Here is a 19,517-nt window from a genome sequence, read left to right on the forward strand (position 1 = left end):
CCATGCAAGATTTTTCACAACTTTCCCTCAACAAAACAACTAAAGGCTAAAGAAAGTAGTCATAAAATGAAGAGATTTCATTTCCTCGTCTTTTTGGCTCTGGCTTTGGCTTTCTCTTTTGCCTCTGCCTTTGACCCTAGCCCTCTCCAGGACTTCTGTGTTGCCATACCTGAACCTAAGAATGCTGGTATATATATAACCTTGCTTTCGGTTTTTCTACTTTCTTTCACGTTTCTGTCGTAGTATTATCCTATAAAGATCACTATTTCCTGTATAGAAATCTTTTTCTCATTTTATTATACGCATGGTCAACGGATACTGACAGTAACTTTTTTGTATTAATGCAGTGTTTGTCAATGGAAAGTTCTGCAAGAACCCAAACCTTACTGTAGCTGAAGATTTCTTTTTTTGGGGACTCAATGTTCCTGGAAATACAGAAAATCGAGTTGGATCGAATGTCACCCTCGTGAATGTTGATAGAATACGAGGACTTAATACTCTTGGCATTTCTCTCGCTCGGTTAGATTTTGCACCCAATGGTGGCTTAAATCCTCCTCACACCCATCCTCGTGGCACAGAGATCCTTGTAGTCGTGGAAGGCACTCTTTATGTTGGCTTTGTGACATCCAACCCTAATCGCCTTATCACTAAAGTCTTATACCCAGGAGATGTATTTGTATTTCCAATTGGCCTCATTCACTTCCAGTTTAATATTGCAAAGACGAATGCAGTTGCCTTTGCTGGTCTAAGCAGCCAAAACCCAGGTGTCATCACTATAGCAGATGCAATCTTTGGGCCTAATCCACCCATTAATCCTGATGTTCTTGCTAAGGCCTTCCAATTGGATAAGGATGAGGTGGAAAAACTTCAAAAACTGTTCGAGAATGCATAAAACAACCATGATAGAAGTTCATTGCTGCTCACTGTTTAAGAATATTGTTTAGTTATATTTCCTGCAAAGTCGTCAATAATTGAGCTAGCATATCCTAATTAAATGAAGAGAGATATTTTCTTGGTGTGCCTATACTAATTAAATAAAGAGAGATTTTTTTCAGTGTGCCTTCCTTTACATGTTGATTCATAGTATTGCAGTTTTGTTCATTTATTTTATAAGGTAATGGAATTAAAAATCAACTTAAGAAACGCATCATCTACTTGTTGTCTCAAAATTTTTCGGCTTTTAGTCAAAACACTGTAAAAAATTAAAGCTATTCACTATATTTTATGAAAGTCAGTTACTTAAACAAGAGAAAACATAAACATTAGCAAATATTTAACGGGTTTATAAATTATAAATACAGACAGAAAATATCATTATAATATGATATAAGTATTTTAACACGTTTGTTTTTAATAATATAAGATACTATACAAAGAAAATATTTTAATAAAAAATTATATTTATTATATTTTAAAATTATATATGTGTGTATTATATGTTAAATATATTATATATAATAATTTAAATATAAAATATATTAACTATTTAAATATAAAATTTGAATGGAGGTACACTCTGTTAATAAAACAAAACTTTAGAAATTTAATTATTTCAAATTTTTAAAATAAAGTTAACTTTTTTTTTTGTTAAGTTGACTAAATTTAGATTTGAAGACTAATTTCTTGACAGAATAAAAATTCAGGGCCAAAATTGTTTTAAATTTAAAATAAATAGATAAATTATGAATTTTCAAAAACTTCAGGGAGTAATTTATAATTGACTCAAAATGCAATAAAAAGTGGGAAGAAAAAACTAAAACAAATAAGACGAAGAGAAAAAAGAAGAAAAAGATGAGGGCAAACCTAATTAAATTGGAATGGCAACTGAATGTCTCTTTGCAACCTCCATAAATTTTTTATCATCTTCTTAACAAAATTTTTTTTTTTTTTTTAAAAAGCAAATTAAAAGTCACACAAGAAAATATTGAGAGGATGCACGAATTCTGAGAAAGAATGGAAAAGATGCATGAAATTCTCCGTGGCCGTGGAATAAATGGACTCATGGAGATATTATTATTATTATTATTATTATTATTATTATTATTATTATTATTATTGGTTAAGATCATAATACGGGTAGAGTTTTAATTTTTAAGGGAAATTGAAATGTTATGGTTTGAATAGACTGAAACACTTCTGAAATAATCTAATTATTTTTATATATAAGTTATGGGCTCAATTGTATTTTTATTTTTCAGATTTAATAAAAGTTTAATAGATTGAAATAATAACTGTATGAACTATACAACAAAAGATAGTTCTCCCTTATAAATCTCATATTAAATAGATGAAAAAATTTAAACTCAGGGTTTTTTCATTTTTCAATTTTTACAGTTTAAAGATGGAGAAAGATCAATTAAGCTTTAATCTGACTGGCAATAATGATTTGTATTAATCACTCCTTGTATAGTTAAAATTTATAGTGGCACATAATTTAGCTAAATGGTCTCTTTCCCTATCTGATGCAACCATAATTATGGTTGGATGTTTTATAGTATCTGACGTCAATTATTGTTCATGATTTATAAGTATCTCTTTTTTCTATAAATAAAAATTGAATTGGTAATACATTGTTAGACATATATTCCATAAAGGTTAAATTTCAACTATTTTAATATGTGTTATGTTCAATTATATATATAGATTGGCATTATTAACTACAAATGTGTGAACTCGGCGATGGTTATTGACTAATTATATGAGAAGGGAGAAGAATCATTATCATTTGGAATGGAAGCTTATATATATATATATATATATATATATATAAAGCTTTCCAATTAACACACATGAAATTTCAAACTTAAACTTATCCAAAGTCCTCTAGATTAGGTGCAAGACTTGAGGTCAATTACTTGTTAAAATTATATTATACTATTTGGTTAAACTGTCAACATTATCAGATTTTTATACATTTTTTCGATCACATATGATGATGACCTTGTTTTGTTGATAATTTTCGTTTCTCTTTTTTTTCATTTTTTTTATAAAAATAATGAACTCTGCTTCTTTTAGTAATTAGGTGGGGGAATAGAAACTTGAATGATTTGTAGGTAAGTGATATGACTGGAACAAACTAAATATTCTATTTTGTTGGTTGTATAAAGTCTGTTTTATATATGTAAAATAACAATAAAAAAATTGAATGACTTTCTCTACATGAAAAGGCACAGAATTCTCTATGCATATACTAATCACACACCATATGTTTTGTGAGTTCATGGGTAGGTCGTTTGGGGCTGTACTTTAATGGCAAGTGGGATTGTGGATGATCATAGTGATAAAAAAGAGGACATTTCGGGTACAGTAGATTGTTCATGATCGCTTCATTAACGCTTCAGCAACTTCCCAAGTTTTCACTATGACCTGTTCCGATGATTAAGTAAAAGCAAGAGAATTTTAATTTCTAACTTGGACTTGTTCCGAAGATTAGGTCAATATTTATTTGTTAAGTCGTAAAGATTTAATTAATACCTCTTTATCTCTTACATTATGAGGCATAAGATTACTAAATGTTGATTCTAGCTATAAATAATGCAATGACCTATTATGAATATATATATATACCACATAGAAATCAGAAACGAGCAGCCTTCACTCTTGATGGAAAATTAATCTAACTGCCTGCAATTCATTGTATAATATAACAACACAACACGTTTTAATTCCTTAATTCAAAATTAGTTGGAGTATATATCCTACATTAATATTTAAAAATTATAAATATTTTTTAAACTACTTTCTTTCATATTATTTTAAGCCTTTTTTTTTCCTCCTATTTTTTTCATCAATTTTGTCACATTTTCATGCAGAGCACCTGCCAATTTTTTAACTACTCTGATTAATTACTTAGGCAGAATACTGCTTCTTAACATGGTGTTAATTTCGTCTATATATATATAGGTTTGTAATGGGCAAGTAACTGATATATATGATCAGCTTATCTCATTCGATAATGCCTTGGCGGATATTATCAACTCAATTAACTAGGATGAGGTAATTAAACTTTAATTAAGCAATGAATGCCTACCTTGGGCTGTTCGAACATGGTTATTTCTATGTAACAACTTAAAACCAATTGACTCAAATGATTTTCAGACCCTTAAATCATTGGATTCAAAATAATTAATCCAAGTTATTTAGGAATTAAGCCTAGGTTATACATTATATCTCACATACTTTCCATAATGAAACACTACTGGTACATATAACCTTGTCTATTTATAAAGGCTATTATTCTAAAATCCTTAATCTCCTGTTTTGATATGCGCATAACAATTCTTTGATGCAGTGTTTGTCAACGGGAAGTTCTGAAAGAACCCGAACCTCACTGTAGCTAATGATTTCTCATTTTCGGGACTCAAAATTCCTGGAAATACAGGAAATCGAGTTGGATCAGATGTCACGCTCGCGAACGTTGATAAAATGCCAGCACCAGTACTTAATACTCTTGGTATATCTCTCGCTCGGTTAGACTTTGCACCCAGTGGTGGCTTAAATCCTCCTCATGCTCACTCTCGTGCCATAGAGACCCTTATAGTCGTGGAAGGTACCCTTTATGTTGGCTTTGTGACATCCAACCCTAATCGCCTTATCACTAAAGTGTTATATCTATGAGATGTATTTGTGTTTCCGATCAGTCTCATTCACTTTCAGTTCAATGTTGGAAAGACAAATGCAGTTGCCTTTTGATGTCCCAAAATATGTCCAAGAGGGGGGTGAATTGGACTTTAAAAACAATTTTCGGTTCTTGCTCAAAACCTTTGAAAATTGCAGCTAGGTTCAACTAAATTAACTAATGTGAAAAATGAACAATATAGCTCTATTGACAAGTTGACTCAAGGTTAAGCTGTATGCAATCGATATCTTGATATAATGCACTATATAAGCATTCAAGAAATATATCAATGAATCTGAATACGCTTTTAACACAAAGAATCGAGTAGTATACGGATATCCTATCCGACAAAGACAATGTATAACTAGCAGAATATATCAGATATCAACAAATTAGCAGTAAAAGCAGATTTAGCAAGAAACTGCTTTTTCTCCAAGAAAGAAGATCAACAGCATATGATATTAATTTTCATATCAGCAAAAGTATATCAATCATAAAGCTAAATTGCAAAAATGTAAAGAGCAAGGGTTGAGAAAATGAACACTGGAATTTTTATAGTGGTTCGGCTTTAACTAGCCTACATCCACTCTCTCAAAGATCCCACTTTGAGTCTTCACTCCACTATTCTTCTCTTTTCAAGGCAAGAGACAAAGCCCTTTACAAATCTTCTCAACAAAGCTTTTACAAGTAGCTTCACACTTCTACCAAGTGTTATCCCAAACACTTATCACAACCAAGCTTCAATAGGTGCTTGAATGACCTCTCACAAATGATAATAATGTGTTTAAAAACTCACTCTCACTCAATTACAACAGAAACTATAAAGAAGAGTTGAGTAAATAAGCCAATGATGAGCAATAAATCACTTTGAGCACTTTGAATGAAAGCTTTAAAGATTTTAAACAGTAGAGGGACTTTCATTAAGTGCAAAATGGCCAAAGGAAGGTGTATTTATAGCTTTGGAACGTTTTTTACCGTTGCAGAACTCATTTGAACGTTACAGAAACGAATTTCAAGAAAATAGCCGTTATTTTGTCGTTTTCTGTGATGTTGTGCAGAGTTGAAACAGTTAGCGTACTTGAGAAAATAGCACACCAGTTAGCATACCAAAATAAGTAGCAAACCAGTTAGCATACCAGGAAAACTTTTTCTGCATAACTTTCAAAACTATAAAACTTTACACCAAATCATAGTTAAACATTTTTTAGGCCAATAATCATGATGTTTCAAAGAAAAATCATTTGAGGGATTGAAAATAAGGATCATTGACTTTTACTCCTCAATTCTTTTCACAAGTAATCCTAAGAAATAAAACTAACTCTAATACTATATGTACCTTCAATTCTGATGTTCAATGCAGCCTTGGAAGGTAACATTTTCTTCTTTTATCTCTTTTGCTTCGTCTTGTATTATCCTTAGAATGTCATCCTTTCTTCATAAGCACGAATCCATCATGAAATCCTTTTGTCCTTTTTCTTTGAGATACACAACACTTAAAACAATGTTAGTTTGATTCTAGTTGAGTTTTGGTATCATCAAAATCTATGCTCCTTTGAGCTTGTGGGGTCAACAATCTCCCCCTTTTTTATGATGACAAAACTCAATTGAATCACCATGTAAATGTAAGTAAGTGTGAGTATGTGTATGAATGTGTATGTGAGAATAACTCCCCCTATGTATGTGCTTATATCAACAATTAATCACAAATAACTCCCCCTTAATAATTTCAATAAAATATTCATAAGCATTTTCTTAAAGAGTCAAGTGTGACTAAATATACTAACTAAATATGCACAATATACACACTAATCACAAACTGTATATATCATTCACAAGTGATATCAACAATATGCACACCATAAAATTATATCAACAATATACTATTCACAAACTATATCAACCGCAAGTAATATCAACAAGATTACTCATTCATTACTTTTCTCCCCCTTTTTGTCAGCATCAAAAGAATATGGGAGAAATCATGCATGTGTGAATAAGTCAAAATTCAGTTTAGGTGCAGTGAATAAACAGTCAAAATAGTAACTGATATAGCAAACTAATTTAAAGTTCAGAAAAACCAAAAGTAGCAGACTAAGTAGCAAACTAACAGACAGACTGTTAGACAAAATTCAATTAAAATTCAGTTCATCCTTTCAGCCTAGAACTTCTTCTGATTGGTTTTGGAGCACCCATTTTCAGCTTTTTGGGCTTGATAGGTTTGTCACTCAAAGTTTGAAGAATTGCAGCAGCCAATTCAGTCCCGGGTGTCAAAGGAACAATAGGCCCAGCTGCTAACTCAGTAGTACCAGACTCAGCTGCAGACTTTTTGCCAGTTTTAGTCTTTTTGCCAGAGGGTTTACCAGTTTCCTCTTTCTGTTTGCGTCTTTGTTCTTGTTGAGCTGTTTTGCCCTTTCCTTTTGCAGGAGCAGGTGTCTCAGGTTCTGCTTCAGACTCTGAGTCACTCATATCTTTCCCACTACTGCCTCCATTACCATTTTCATCAGAATCATCATCATCTTTTTCTGCTTCAGCTTTTTCCTCTTCTTCCTTTTCTTCCTCTTTCTCTTCTTCTTCTTCAGTTTCTTTCTCTTCCTCTTCTTCTGTTTCTTCTTCCTCTTCCTCTTCTGTTTCTTCTTCCTCTTCCTCTTCTGTTTCTTCTTCTTCCTCTGTTTCTTTCTCTTTCTCCTTTTCTTTCACTTTCTCGGCTAGAGGAACAGAACCAGTAGCAACCTTACTGGTTTCTCCAGCCTCAGTGGTTGAAATACCCAAATGGACTTTGATTTTAAACAATTCTTCCACAATCTTGTACATCAACATCAAAGATCCATCAACTTTAGAGTCAATAGCATTCATAAGAATAGTTTGAAAACTTCTAAATTTTTGTGGCTCTCCAAGTTCCATTTCAACAAATTCTCTCAAATTGTTTACTTCCTCCAAAATACCTTCAACATTGAAAGTACCACTTGCACTATCTTTGGAGCTAGCACCTTGCTCAAATCTAAGCTTTCTACCATCATCATCTTTTTGCAAGCTAGTGATTGGGATCATATTGGTCCTAAGTTTCTCGGTTTCCAAAGGTATCCCAAAATCTCGAAACAGACCATTTAGAAGATGGGCATATGGGAGCTTATAGGGTGGCTTCCATTTCATGATTTGCTTCAGCATAAAATAGGCAAGATTAAACTCAATTTGGTTCACTATATGCCAAATTATGCAGAGGTCAAGGGTACTCAAATAGTTGGGACTGCCAGTTCTAGGATTCAACACATAAATGATAAAACTATGAAGAATTTTAATGTGTTGATGAGCATGAGTAATGCTAGTTTTATCCTTCACTTCCCCTTTAAACACCTCACCCTCAAAATCTCTTTTGTTAAATCCACCAACAGCAAAAACATCTTTGTGGGAGCAGATTTTGTTCCCACTGTTTGGAATTCCTAGGGCTTTAGCTAATCTAGCTACTGTCACTTCATAAATTGTCCCTTTCATTTTTACCTTAAAAGACTCATCTTTGTCAGAATCATCAACCCTCAAATTTGTATAGAATTCTTGCACTAAGTCCACATACACTCCTTTAGTATCAGAACACAGTTTATCCCATTTTTGATACTCAAACAAAGATTGCAAAGGAACGGAAACTTCAACAAAAGCAGGCCAGTGAATGTACCTTGGCTCATGAATAGCCCTCTCCATATGCACAACTGGAGCTTTTGAAATCTTTTTCTTTTTGGTTCCCTTTTCTTGGACTGGCTCGCTTGTTCTTTTCTTGGTTGTTTCTTTTGGTTTACCAATTACCAGAGGAGCATCCTTTTGTGGAGGTGGTGACGCAGGGATACTTGCGTCAGTTGAGTTTGATGATGAGTATGTGGTGATTTTGGCTTTCCCTTTTCCTTTGTCTCGTGCCATAACCAATCTTAGAAACAAATTAGGACGAAATGACAGAGAGAACTGAGATTATAAATTCAGTGATGTGAGCAGCCAATATATATATATTTATATATATAATCAATTTAAGCATATCAACATCCATTTTTCACAACAGAGCGCAAAAAAAAAATTAGAACAGACAGCAAAAAAAAAATCGAGTTCTTACGAATCCATGGCAGTCGATTTATTATTATATACCACATTTCACGAAGTGTTAATGCCAAAAAAAAATTAACAACAGAGCGCTAAAACAGAACAAACAGGCGAGAGCAAATCAAGCAGACTAAAAAAAATATCAGCATATTGCGAAAGCAAATAAAACAAGCATAGACAAAATGTAAAACATGATTCCATTAAGTTTTAGATTTTATACCTGAAATATACTGAAACAGAGTGTGCGAATCGACAAAGAAAAATAACCAACAGCAAATGATTTCTTTCGGCAGATTCAGTGAAATAAAGGAAACGAAAAATTTCGGGGATTTTCTTTCTGTAAATAATCGATTTAATCGATTTACTGCCAAAGGGTTTCGGAAGTATTTGAGAACGATGAAGGGAGACGATGGCTTGGAATGGTGCGACCGAAATGGGTTTGCAAGTGGAGAGAGAAATGCAGCCGTTCGGGTTCTGAGATACGAAACGACGGAAAGAGGAGTTTTGAATTTTAAAAACTGAAAAGACACAACTGTAGGTTTTGCAGGGAATAGGTAGCGTGTAGCAGAGGAGAGACGGCGAGAAGACTGATGGTTCAGAAGAAAAAATTAAATCCCGCGCAAATCAAAGTGTTAAAAAGTCCATTTTGCCCTTAAATACATAATGATGCAATACTTTAAGTAGAGGGGTATTTAAGTCATATGGGCTTTAAGCATGCAGAATAGGCGCTTCGAGAAAAAATAATTTTAGAGTTTTAGAGCAATCAGACCTGACTTCCAGTTTGCCAACGAAAAAGTAGGAGCAGTGGTAAAGCGTTTAGCAAACAAGAAAATTAGCAAACGGATTAGTATGCCACTGAGAGCAAATTCTGCAGATTACTGTTCATATCTGATATAACCCAGAATTTTTCAAATTGCACCAAAAATATCAGAATGCATTTTCAACACTGCAAATCAACATATATCACTTCATTTTCATATGGAAACATGAGAATACATCAAAACTTAATCAAAAGCATCAATCATACCAAGTTCTCTTCTTATTTTGCAAAAAATTTCCTCACTAAGTGGCTTTGTGAAAATGTCAGCAAGCTGTTTTTCAGAAGGGACAAATTCGATTTGAATATCACCATTTTGAACATGATCCCTAATAAAATGATGTCTAATTTCAATATGCTTGCTTCTAGAGTGTTGAACAGGATTTTTTGATAGGTTTATAGCACTAGTATTGTCACATCTTATGGGAATGTGATCAAATTTAATTTCAAAGTCTTCAAGCTGTTGTTTCATCCACAAAATCATGCAACACAACTTCCACCGCAATATATTCACTTGCAGTAGAAAGTGCAACAGAGGTTTGCTTTTTACTGTGCCATGAAACTAATGCATGACCTAGAAATTGACAAGTTCCAGAAGTGCTTTTTCTGTCTAATCTACTACCAGCAAAATCTGAATCACTATAACCAATAAGATCAAATGATTCACATTTTGGATACCACAAGCCAATATTGTGAGTGCCAATGAGGTATTTAAAAATTCTCTTAACTGCTACAAGATGAGATTCTTTTGGACATGACTGAAATCTTCCACATAAACATACACTGAATAGAATATCCTGCGATCTTTGTTAAGTAGAGTAAAGAACCAATCATACCTCTATAAAATTTGTTATCTACCTCTTTACCTTTTTCATCTTTCTCCAATTTAATTGTTGAGCTCATGGGAGTTCCAACACTTTTCATATCCTCCATTTTGAACTTCTTTAGCATATCCTTTGTGTACTTGGACTGATTTATAAAAATTCCATCTTTCATTTGCTTAATTTGCAATCCAAGGAAGAAGGTAAGTTCACCCATCATACTCATTTCAAATTCACTTTTCATCATGTTGGAAAATTTCTTACAAAGAGAATGGTTAGTAGCACCAAAAATAATATCATCTACATAAATTTGCACAATAAGCATGTCTTTTCCAATTTTCTTAATGAAAAGAGTAGTATCCACTTTTCCTCTTTTAAAATCATTTTGAAGCAAGAATTTACTAAGTCTCTCATACCATGCTCTAGGAGCTTGCTTTAAACCATAGAGAGCTTTAGTAAGCTTGTAAACATGATTTGGAAAGTGAGGGTCTTCAAAACCAGGAGGTTGAGCTACATAAACTTCTTCATCAATATATCCATTTAAAAATGCACTTTTAACATCCATTTGATAAAGCATGAAATTCTTAAAACATGCAAATGCACACAACATTCTAATAGCTTCAATTCTAGCAACCGGAGCAAAGGTTTCATCAAAATCAATACCTTCCTCTTGGTTGTATCCTTGAGCTACTAGTCTAGCTTTATTTCTAACTACATGTCCTTTTTCATCCATCTTATTCCTAAATACCCATTTAGTTCCAATAATGAATGCTTTTTAGGTTTAGGAACAAGTTTCCAAACTTTGTTTCTTTCAAACGATTTAATTCCTCTTGCATAGCAAAAGCCAATTTTCATCATTTTGAGCATCATCATATGTTTTGGGTTCAAATTGAGAAACAAAAGCAACATTACCAAAATATCTTCTAAGTTGAGCTCTTGTCATCATTCTTTGTGATGGACTATCAAGAATGTCATCTTTGGAATGATTTCTATGGTACCTCCATTCTTGTGGAATATCTTGATGTTGAGGTTCCTCAATTTGTAGTTCTTCCACATTTGGTTGGGAGTCATCTTGAATTTCAATATTTGTGGAGCAAGGGAGTTCTTCTTCTTTGTCATTTTGATCATCCTCCACTTGTTCTTTTGATTCAAGCTCATCATTATTCGAATTCTTTGAATTTAAAATCTGCTCAATTTCATCATCACAAGAATCTTTCCTTTGCAAGGAAGTGTTAGCATCATCAAAAAGTATATGCATTGATTCTTCCATGGTCAATGTTTTTCTATTGAAGATCCTATATGCTTTGCTATTTGTTGAATATCCTAGAAATATTCCTTCACAAGATTTAGCATCAAATTTCTTGAGATTGCTGTCTTTGTTATTCAAAATGTAACATTTGCAACCAAAGACATGAAAATATGCAATATTGGGTTTTCTTCCTTTCCATAGTTCATAAGGAGTTTTCTTTAAGATAGCTCTAATGGAAACTCTGTTCAAAATGTAGCATCTTTGTATTTACTTCACTGTAAATATTTTGGTAAACTGCTTTCATTCAAAGATTGTTCTTGCCATTTCTTGCAAAGATCTATTTTTCCTTTCAACAACTCCATTTTGTTGTGGAGTTCTAGGAGCTGAAAATGTATGATAAATACCATTTTGAGAGCAGAAATTTTCAAACAAATTATTTTCAAATTCTTTTCCATGATCACTCCTTAAAGATGTAATGCAATATCCTTTTTCATTTTGAGTTCTTTTGCAAAAAGCTTCAAATATATCAAAGGTTTCATCTTTATTAGCAAGAAAGAAAGTCCATGTGAATCTTGAAAAATCATCAACAATTACAAATGCATATGCCTTGCCTCCTAGACTTTTAGGTGTGGTTGGACCAAAAAGATCAAGATGCAACAATTCCAATGGTCTAGACGTAGTTACAACATTTTTTGATTTAAAAGATGATTTTGTATGTTTACCAAGTGCACAAGCTTTGCATTGAAATTCTTTTTCAAATCTTAGCTTTGGAAGTCCTCTAACAAGGTTCTTTCTAGAAAGTTTAGCAAGTGTACTCATGCTAGCATGTCCTAATTTTCTATGCCATAACCATGCACTGTCATCTGAAGTCATAAAACATGTTTCACAATTTTCTTCAAGACTTGTTAAATCAAGTAAGTAAATATTTTCTATTCTAGCACCAGCAAACATAACATTATTTCCATGAATTTCACAATGTGTAGAAGTAAAAATCACTTTAAAACCATTATCACACAATTGACTAACACTTAAAAGATTATACTTTAATCCTTGAACTAATGCAACATTCTCAATGCAAGGATTTTTACCAATAGTTCCACTTCCAACAATTTTAGCTTTGCTTTTATCACCAAATTTCACATAACCTTCTTCTTTCATCGTAAGAGAGGAAAACTTGCCTTTATTTCCTGTCATGTGCCTAGAGCAGCCACTATCAATGTACCAATGTTCTGTTTCAAAGATACTCCTTAGGCGCACTGAAATCAGTTAACTGTTCTTAGGTACCCAAGCAACTTTGGGTCCTTGAATGTTAGTAACATTAGGTAGGGTTCCTTTAGGCACCCATACTTTCTTTGCCTTAAAGGTTCCTTTCCTAATAGGGCAAGCATTAATCATATGACCATTGTGATTGCAATAAAAGCATGTAATACTCGGTTGAGAAAAGGATGTAGCTTTAACAAAAAATTGTTTGTATTTTCCATACTTCATAAATCCATCATATCCAATTCCAGATTTTTCATTTGTAAATCTTTGATTCCCAAGAAGTATATCAAGTGTTTCTTTTCCTTTTGTAAATTTAGATAAATCTCTTGTCAAAGATTCAACTTTTCTTCAAGAATTCTGTTTTTCTCAAGAAGTTGTTCACATACTTCTTTTGATCTTTGAAGCTCATCATTAACTTCCTTAAATAATTTCATTTGAGATTTATAAAATTCATTTTCCTTTGAAACCATACTCAATGAAATATTTTCTGATCTTAAAGCACAATTTTCATGAACTAAAATTTTGCATTTCTTTTTAAAAGTTCTATACTTATCATATGTCTTCACAAATGCAAGTTCTAATTCATCAACATTAGAAAGTTCAAGATTTACCTCATTTTCACTATCTTCGATGTGTGAGCTTTCACCTTTTTCTTCAATTGCCATCATACAAGTGTTTGCAGCCTCTTTGTCACTTGTTTCATCATTTGATGAAGAATCACTGTCACTCCAAGTTCTTGCCATTGCCTTTTGCTTTTGTCCTTTCTAAACTTATTTTTCTTCTTCAATGTAGGACATTTTGGCTTAATGTGGCCTGGTTTGTTACACTCATAACAAACTATTTCACTTGAATGATTTGAAGTCTTTGGAGCATATTTCTTTGTGAACTTCTTGTATTTGCTTCCACCTTTTCTAAATGCTCTTTTGAATCTTTTGGCTATCATAGCCATGGCTTCATCATCATCACTTGAAGCACTTGAATCATCACTTGAACCAGCTTTAAGAGCAACATTTTTCTTTTTCTCATCTGCTTTTTCGGATATGAAAGCTATCCCTTTCTTTTTCTTTTGATCACCTTCATTCTCATCTTTCTTATAAATCATCTCATGTGCAATGAGAGAACCAATCAGCTCATCATAGGTGTATTTTCTGAAATCCTTGGTGTCTTGAATAACAGTAGTCTTTGCTTCCCACGTCTTTGGAAGAGACCTCAGAATTTTCTTTACAAGTTCTTGTTCTTCAAATCTCTTTCCAAGAGCTTTAAGTAGATTTACAAGGTCTGTAAATCTGGTAATCATCTCAAAGAATAGTTTCACGGTGTTTCATCTCAAATAATTCATAATCACGGATGAGGAGGTTTGCCTTTGACTCTTTTACCACATCAGTTCCTTCATATGTGACTTCAAGTTTGTCCCATATCTCTTTTGCAGTTTGACATCCTGAAACACGATTATACTCATTAATATCAAGAGCACAATGAAGAATATTAATAGCCTTGGCATTTGTAGAAATTTTCTTCCAATCATTATCATCAAATTCAACTTCAGCTTTAGGAATTTGTACAGTTCCTTCACTGGTTTTATAAGGAATATAAGGACCATCTTTAACTATTCTCCAAGCATCAATGTCAACAGATTGTATAAAGTTTCTCATTCTAGTTTTCCAAAAGGAGTAATTTGTGCCATTGAAAAGTGGTGGTCTAGTGATGGAATAACCTTCAGCTAAGGGGGCAGGTATACCAGCAGAATTTCTAGATGAACTAGCCATGTGTGTGGATCACTCTAAGGGGTTTAATCCTCAAGCAAGAGAGACAAGCTCTGATACCAAATTGATGTCCCAAAATATGTCCAAGAGGGGGGGAAATTGGACTTTAAAAACAATTTTCGGTTCTTGCTCAAAACCTTTGAAAATTGCAGCTAGGTTCAACTAAATTAACTAATGTGAAAAATGAACAATATAGCTCTATTGACAAGTTGACTCAAGGTTAACTTATATGCAATCGATAATCTTGATATAACAGACTATATAAGCATTCAAGAATATATCGATGAATCAATACGCTTTTAACACAAAGAATCGAGCAAGATACGGATATCCTATCCGACAAAGACAAATGTATAACTAGCAGAATATATCAGATATCAACAAATTAGCAGTAAAAGCAGATTTAGCAGTAAACTGTTTTTCTCAGTCAGCAGCAAGATCAACAGCATATGATATTAATTTTCATATCAGCAAAAGTATATCAATCATAAAGCTAAATTGCAAAAATGTAAAGAGCAAGGGTTGAGAAAATGAACACTGGAATTTTTATAGTGGTTCGGCTTTAACTAGCCTACATCCACTCTCTCAAAGATCCCACTTTGAGTCTTCACTCCACTATTCTTCTCTTTTCAAGGCAAGAGACAAAGCCCTTTACAAATCTTCTCAACAAAGCTTTTACAAGTAGCTTCACACTTCTACCAAGTGTTATCCCAAACACTTATCACAACCAAGCTTCAATAGGTGCTTGAATGACCTCTCACAAATGATAATAATGTGTTTAAAAACTCACTCTCACTCAATTACAACAGAAACTATAAAGAAGAGTTGAGTAAATAAGCCAATGATGAGCAATAAATCACTTTGAGCACTTTGAATGAAAGCTTTAAAGAATTAAAACAGTAGAGGGACTTTCATTTAGTGCAAAATGGCCAAAGGAAGGAGTAATTATAGCTTTGGAACGTTTTTTACCGTTGCAGATCTCATTTGAACGTTCTGAATACGAATTTCAAGAAAATAGCCGTTATTTTGTCGTTTCTGCGATGTTGTGCGAGTTGAAACGATTAGCGTACTTGAGAAAATAGCAAACCAGTTAGCATACCAAAATAAGTAGCAAACCAGTTAGCATACCAGGAAAACTTTTTCTGCATAACTTTCAAAACTATAAAACTTTACACCAAATCATAGTTAAACATTTTTTAGGCCAATAATCATGATGTTTCAAAGAAAAATCATTTGAGGGATTGAAAATAAGGATCATTGACTTTTACTCCTCAATTCTTTTCATAAGTAATCCTAAGAAATAAAACTAACTCTAATACTATATGTACCTTCAATTCTGATGTTCAATGTAACCTTGGAAGGTAACCTTTTCTTCTTTTATCTCTTTTGCTTCGTCTTGTGTTATCCTTAGAATGTCATCCTTTCTTCATAAGCACGAATCCATCATGAAATCCTTTTGTCCTTTTTCTTTGAGATACACAACACTTAAAACAATGTTAGTTTGATTCTAGTTGAGTTTTGGTATCATCAAAATCTATGCTCCTTTGAGCTTGTGGGGTCAACACCTTTGCTGGTCTAAGCAGCCAAAACCCTGGTTTTATATTCATCATATGCTGAGTTACACTTCAGTCTCGAGATATAAATTATTATTTATGAGACTTTGCCTAATTAATAAGAAAAAACGCAAAGGCAAATATTTATTTGCTATTTGGAATATGATTACTCGTATATTACGATACATTCTAAAATAAAATTTGAAGTACTTATATATAACAATCCATCTATTTTAGACAAGATATACACAAATAGATAATATCCTAAAATATTATTATATATCCTATTCATAATAAGCCATTAATCAAGTATAAAAGTAATTTGTTTTTGGTATATTATCTCTTTCTTGAATTTTATTCTTCTGATTTAACTCATTACACCAAATATTATCTCTATCTACTAATATTAATATTATTCTGAGAAAGAAAATTATACATATAAAATTACAATTATATGTAATAAATATATATTAAATATTGTAACATACCTTATAATAATAACAACTTATTATAGTATTAAGATGTAATTATTAAATAATTTGTAACTTACATAAGGAATTAATAACTTAATTATAATTTAAAACAATCGAATAACTAATTAATAAAAATAAAAAAATTTAATGAAATTAAATAAATTATATTTATAAATAATTTTCCAGTTTTCACAATTTCATAATTCTATATAGCATTATTAAGAAAAAAATCTGCATTATACATATATATTATTTTTTATTTTTTATTAAAAAAGTAATATAATAGTTTTATAAATAACAAATTTAATATAAAAATTTTGAGTTTTGACAATTATTTATTAAAAAATAATTATTTAAATCATAAAAATTTAGTAATGATAAAAATGTAAAAATGCTTGCATTTTCATTTAAATAAAATTAAATAAATATTTTGCATTTTCATTTATCCTCTGAGTTATTTATGAATTGAAATTTTAAATTGAGTTTTTTCTTTCTATAAAATAGTAAAATCATAATATCCAATTAAATCTAATAAAAAGTTATATATATATATATATATATATATATATATATATATATATATATATATATATATGCTTGCAACATTTTTAGTTGGAGAATGAAAGAGTATGAACTCAAATTTGAATCTATCAGGTAAGTTATATACCTTCAACTATTGGATTATGTAACATATATAAATAAATAAAAAAAAAACATATAGTATCCTATTAATTAATAATAATAAAAAAAATCCCAGAAAAGGTCATCTATGGTCCCGCACCATATCGAATAGTTGGAGATTGGATTGTAGCTTGAAGCAGATAAACTGGAAGTTTTAGGTTATTTAAATTTTTAAATTTTAATAATATTAAATCATGAATTAATTCTAATTATTTATAAATCGTTATAAAAAAAGTTATATATTAAATTCAAATCAATTTACAAATCCATTTAAATTAATATAATTTTTTTAGTAATATTAAATTTTTAATTTTAAATTTTAATCAATTATTAATTGCAAGTTTGATTGACTCTTTTATAGGCAAATTGAATTTAAATTATTCCAAATTTTATGTGAATTGAAATAAATTAACTACATGCTAATTTGAATTGAAGATTTCAAGTCAATTTTCACAAATCAGTTCAAAAATTGCTTAATTCGTGACTTTGTCATTACTTGTTGGATGAAATTTAGTATAATTAAAGTTTTCAATAAGATGCTAAAAAAAAAAAAGTGGTGAATGGAATGTGCTAATTCAACATTAATTGTTTAAATTACCTGTGGATTGAATATTAATTCATTGACTTGGTATGAAGAAATGGTAAAGCCAAATAGCTTCTACATAATTTCTGAACAAAAACAGACTTTCTCCCATCGCCTCAAGGTCACTAATTGATTTATCCATTCTGCCGGCTAAATTTTGACAATTATCTGATTGTTTTATTATCGTTTCTCAATTTTAATATATTTTTTTAAATTTTTAAATATTAATTTAAATAATATTAAATTTTTTATAACAAATATTATATATTTTTAGATTAACTAATTGACTTGATTTCATTTTGCAAAAAGAAAATGAAAGTACCTTATTATTTTCCCCACCCAATATTACCTCTCTTTTTTGCCCCTCCCTTTTTCTTCCTATTTCCCTTTGGTTTCTCTTTCACCATTGCCATTCACCTTATTAGCATCGTTGTAACCTATCCACCCTCCAAGGATTCTTCCCTGAACTTGACAATGCATCGGGTTGTGAAGAGGAGAATTATGACTCTCAACGAGCGAATTGTGACATTTTTAAAGTTGAACAGACACGACACCACTTCAGCGGCTCTCCCTTGAACTCTGCAACATGCAGAGTAATTGATTTGGAGCAAGAAACCATCGGGTTGCAAAGAGGATAATCTAGCTGGATTCCCACATTCCCAAAGTCAGATAGATTTAAGTGACCCTCCCCCGGCCGTGACAACGTGTGGCAATATTCAAGGGTGGAAGAAGAAAATTTTTATTAAGGGGACAAGCTAATCATATTATATCAATAAAATTATTTACGCATATATAGTCTATAAAACATATAAAAAAAAAATATAAAATATCAAATTATAAGAATTTTTTTATATAAAATTATAATAAAATCTCTATAATAAATATAAGCATTACAAAAACTGTAGTTTTGATTATTATATAACTACATAATATAAATTATATTATTTAAAATCAATCTGCATATCAAAACATTATATTAAATCCTTATATAAAATTCATCAATTTAAAGTCAAAAAATAAATATAATCCTCAAATGACAAATGGTTAGATTAAATGGTATAATAACATAAGATTAAAAAATGATAATCATTAAATTGCATAAATATGACAAATTATGGATTAATAAAATAATAAAGAAATATATCATATAAAAATAAATGTATTGTTAAGTTGATCTATCCAAAATTTACATGAGATTTGAGATCACTAATTTTATTTACTTGTATATATGTAAATAAATTAATTTTTAATTTAAATGAAATAAAGAAGAGGAAATAGAATGAGAGAGAAAAATAAAGAAAAAAAATTATGTTTACCCATACAAAGATAGGGAAAGCAAAAATAAAAAAAAAATTTAATTTGTAAATATTAAAGTTTGAATAGTTAATTTTTATTTAAAATTTTATAATTATTTAATGACAATAAAATAATTTAATATTTAAATTTATAATTTATAAATTATAAATTATAAAAGATCAATAGAAAATTTAAAGGGTCAATAGTATTTTTTTATAAATATTTAGAGAAATTAATACAAATTTTTTAAAATAATTAATAAAATATTAAAATATATATATCTATTAAAATATTTTAAAAAATGTTTTGGGGCGCCAAGG

General features: G+C 31.0%; 1 protein-coding gene across 1 annotated transcript; it reads left to right on the top strand.

Moving 5' to 3' along the window:
• LOC131179866 (germin-like protein subfamily 1 member 13) lies at positions 1–1,054 on the top strand. The gene is made up of 2 exons (XM_058146643.1): positions 1–187; positions 348–1,054. The coding sequence occupies exons 1-2, from the start codon at positions 67–69 to the stop codon at positions 890–892; spliced, it is 666 nt and encodes a 221-aa protein (XP_058002626.1). The 5' UTR covers positions 1–66; the 3' UTR covers positions 893–1,054.
• Positions 1,055–19,517: the final 18,463 nt, after the last annotated feature.

The sequence above is a fragment of the Hevea brasiliensis genome, chromosome 5 (assembly GCF_030052815.1).
Source record: "Hevea brasiliensis isolate MT/VB/25A 57/8 chromosome 5, ASM3005281v1, whole genome shotgun sequence".
NCBI lineage: Eukaryota > Viridiplantae > Streptophyta > Magnoliopsida > Malpighiales > Euphorbiaceae > Hevea > Hevea brasiliensis.

Coding starts and splice junctions, on each gene's coding strand:
- LOC131179866 (XM_058146643.1), top strand. CDS start 67: ATGAAGAGATTTCATTTCCTCGTCTTTTTGGCTCTGGCTTTGGCTTTC. Junction 188..347: donor ACCTGAACCTAAGAATGCTG/GTATATATATAA, acceptor GTATTAATGCAG/TGTTTGTCAATGGAAAGTTC.